Below are 3,533 nucleotides of genomic sequence, written 5' to 3'. Positions count from 1 at the left end.
TACCTCATACTTCAAAGCGCTTAGTGTATGTTATCTGGTTTAATTCTTATAGTCCTGGGATAGAGAAATTATTGTACCCATTTTGTAATTGTTAGGCATAGGAAGGTTAGTAGGTAATAGTTGCCTAAGAGAGTAACAGCTGAAATTTGAACCCAAGTCTTCAGGCATCAAGACTTTCGGTGTTTTTTCCATTTCTTTACATTACCTTCTTAACTACAGATTATTTATATGATCAAGGAAACTAAATGTTTAATGCCTGCTATTAATCAGGACCTGTGCCAGGTATTGCATTGGTTATTTTATTGTCAGAACAGTCCTGTGAGGTAGTTATTATCCACATTTCATAGATGAGGGAACTGTGTTAAAGAAGGTAAAATACTTTTCTAAGGCCCTAGAATTCAAACCAAACTCTGTAAAGATAAAGCTCATTCCCTGTACCTATGTAGAAGCAAAAAAAAAAAAAAAAAGCTAAAATCCATTTTCTGAGAGGAAAGAATCTGAGTTCCTTCTCTAAACTAAGATCATGGGCTATGTTTGCTATGTTCCATTGTATCATAGTGACATACTTCATAAAGGCATGTTACTTGATGTACATCCAGATGTAGCTTAGAGTAACAAACATTTCTCATTCCTTGGGTAAACAACACTAGTAGTAAGATAAACATTTTAACCATTTCTGAAATAATAGGGGGGAAGCCCCCTCACACAGACTTTTCTGTGTTCTAATAGTAAACCTGTCTCCTCATCTGCTTTTCTCTCTTCCCTTTTTCCTCAGCTTAAAGTGAGATAACCTGCTTTGATAAATGTTGTTTTTATTGATGTCTTGCTGTTAACCTTCACTTAAAAAATTCAAATGAGTTCACCTGTAATGTTATATCAGGAGTTCCCCTTCCACTGGACAAGGTCAAGTCCTCTGCATGTAGAAGGATCCTTGGAGATATTGCCTTTCTCCCAAATAATAAAGAAAGTTAACACACTCATTTATATTACTTCATGTACCATATAACTTATTTAGCATGAGTATTATTTATTGCCTGTCTACCTTTCCACCCACTAGCACATACACATACATGAATTATAAGCTCCAGGAGGGCAGAAATTTTTGTCTGTTTCACTGAGGTATTCTAATGCCTAGAATAGCATCTGGCACATAGTAGACACTCAATAAATATTTAATAACTGAATCTGTGATTCTTCTTTCCAATGAAAGACCCTTTTTTTTACAGATGGTTTCTTCTTTGTTCATTCTGACACCATTAGTTCCCCTACCCATATCTCTTTTATTTCTTCCTATTCTGCCCTATCCCTCATTTCCTCTGTGCACACAGTTGAAGGGGGGGCTCTTTGGTGGTCTGTGCCTTTTGTTTCTTTGACAGAATCCCCACTCTGATCTCTAGCCTGAAAGACTCTGAGACATGTTCTAAAATGTCTGACACATTTTATGTCTTGCCTAGAACGGTGAATTTTCAAGCTGTTACATATAAAAAGAAAATCTTGTTTTGTTTTTGAGCAATGGAATTGTGCAATTATCTGGGCATTGGTTTATTTTGAATGTTAGGAAATGATGGTAGGAAAAACTCATGGTGGTGAAATCACTGAGAGGCAAAACCATTAGCCCTGTTGATTAATAAAAGATTTATAGCTCTAAATAACTGGCTTTTGGTATGCGCCCCCATATATTAATGCTTTTTTCCCTATGTTATCTGTAATGATTGCCTTGTCAGCTTTATAATATTCATGCACCAATTGTGTAACATTGCCTTAATAATCTTCTACCTGAAATAGTAGGCTTTAGTCTAACTCTACCTACTTTCCTGAGATTCCTAATGGTTGGATAAAAAGACTATTATTAATTATTTTATTTTCTTCCCCTCCTCTTTGGTTACATTGACTAAAGTAATTATTTAGAAAACAATAACAGAAGCCTAATGAGTTTGTTATCAGGAATTTAGAGAGAGAATCCAAAATTATTCATACTTAAAGCTAAACTTAAATATCACCTTCTTAAATCTGTAATCATACAATTAAACGTGACCTTTCCTTTCTCTGAACTTCTATAACACATTGTTTGTTTGTTTTTACCACTAATGGCATTTGTAGTTTTATATTTTAATATATATATTTGTACTACTATCTTTCTACTATTTGTAGAAAAATTAATAAACTTCTTCAGGGCTTTGAAGAAGTGTTCTCAGATTTGTGTTCCCTGAAAACTTTTAACAATGTCTTATATTATCCATAGTAAGTACTTTATGTTAATGTTTGTTGAATTGAGATGAAAACATTTGCTACTGCTACCTGTTAGCCACTAAAGACATCTTTGTGAGTAATGTAAAGTAGCAACATTTTTATTTAATGGGGAAGAGTACCTCATTAACATCAAACTGAAAATGTCCCAGTTCTGATAAGGATCCCTTAACCCTAAGCCTGAAAGGCAAGCTCACTCAGGATCTGGAAATGGAATTTTCATGGTACTTCTATAAAAACTTTCCAGGAAAGGTGTACAGTCTTTTTGTTATCTTCTGGATTAAATTTACCCCTGTCATCGGGGTAATCAGCTTTAATTTCAGTGGTGGGGGCTATATGGGAACCCACGACTTCAGTTATATACACGATTCTGAGATACCTAGGATTTGTAAATGTCCACTATTCCTTCCCATTCTTGGATTTGGTGACTCATATTTTCCCTCAGATATGATCATGTATCCTAGCAAGACAAGAGCTGTGCTTAAGGAAAAACATCTTTAAAATACAAAGTGAGCCAGACAAGATGGCTCATGCCTATAATCCTGTCACTTTGGGAGGCTGAGATGGGAGGATCACTTGGGTCTAGGAGTTTGAAATTAGCCTTAGCAACAAAAAATTTTAAAATTGGCCAGGCATTGATAGCACACTCCTGTAGTTACAGCGACTTGGGAGGCTGAGCCAGGAAGATCACTGGAGCCCAGGAATTTGAAGCTGCAGGGAGCTATGATCTCTCCCCTGCACTCTAGCCCTGGGGGACAGAGCAAGAAAATAAATAAATAAACGAATGAATGAATGAATGAATAAATAAATTAACATTTGAATTACATAGTGCCTTTTATTTTTAAAGAAATTTAAAAATTGCAATTAGGGGCACAATCTCACCCTTTTAGACTATTATCAGAAATGTAAATTTATATTGGTTTTTCTGATGACTATTTTAACTGGTGTTTTCTTTACAGAAAATTTTTGTTATAATAACATTCAGCAAGCACATAGTGGAGCAGATGGTGGCTTTCATTGGGTGAGTAATTCTTTAAGAACTTAATATCATCACTGTTTGGGAGTAAATATGTAGAAAACTGAATGAGAATTGAATTTTTGAGATTGCTCTTTTATCTTTTGAGAAGCAAAAATCTTTTACCCTGTTATTATTTAAATTGACTTTCTTTTTCTATAGCAAGGAAGGATCAAGTTCAAGTTATCCTTTTTAAACTGTAAGCCATACATATATCAAGTCATATAATTTTTTTTTTTTTTTTTTTTTGAGACAGAGTCTCACTCTTTTT

General features: G+C 34.5%; 1 protein-coding gene across 1 annotated transcript in view; it reads left to right on the top strand.

The window, feature by feature from the left end:
- Positions 1–3,533, top strand: part of VMP1 (vacuole membrane protein 1) — a 126,782-nt gene that overhangs the window by 102,968 nt on the left and 20,281 nt on the right. Inside the window, exon 9 of the mRNA XM_012648426.1 lies at positions 3,207–3,268. Coding sequence (XP_012503880.1) covers positions 3,207–3,268 — 62 coding nt within the window. The remainder of the gene's footprint in view (positions 1–3,206; positions 3,269–3,533) is intronic.

This window comes from Propithecus coquereli, unplaced genomic scaffold (assembly GCF_000956105.1).
Source record: "Propithecus coquereli isolate 6110/MARCELLA unplaced genomic scaffold, Pcoq_1.0 Scaffold285, whole genome shotgun sequence".
NCBI classification, from domain to species: domain Eukaryota; kingdom Metazoa; phylum Chordata; class Mammalia; order Primates; family Indriidae; genus Propithecus; species Propithecus coquereli.
The sequence above is the reverse complement of the archived record's forward strand: the minus strand, read 5'-3'. Positions and strand labels throughout refer to the sequence as shown.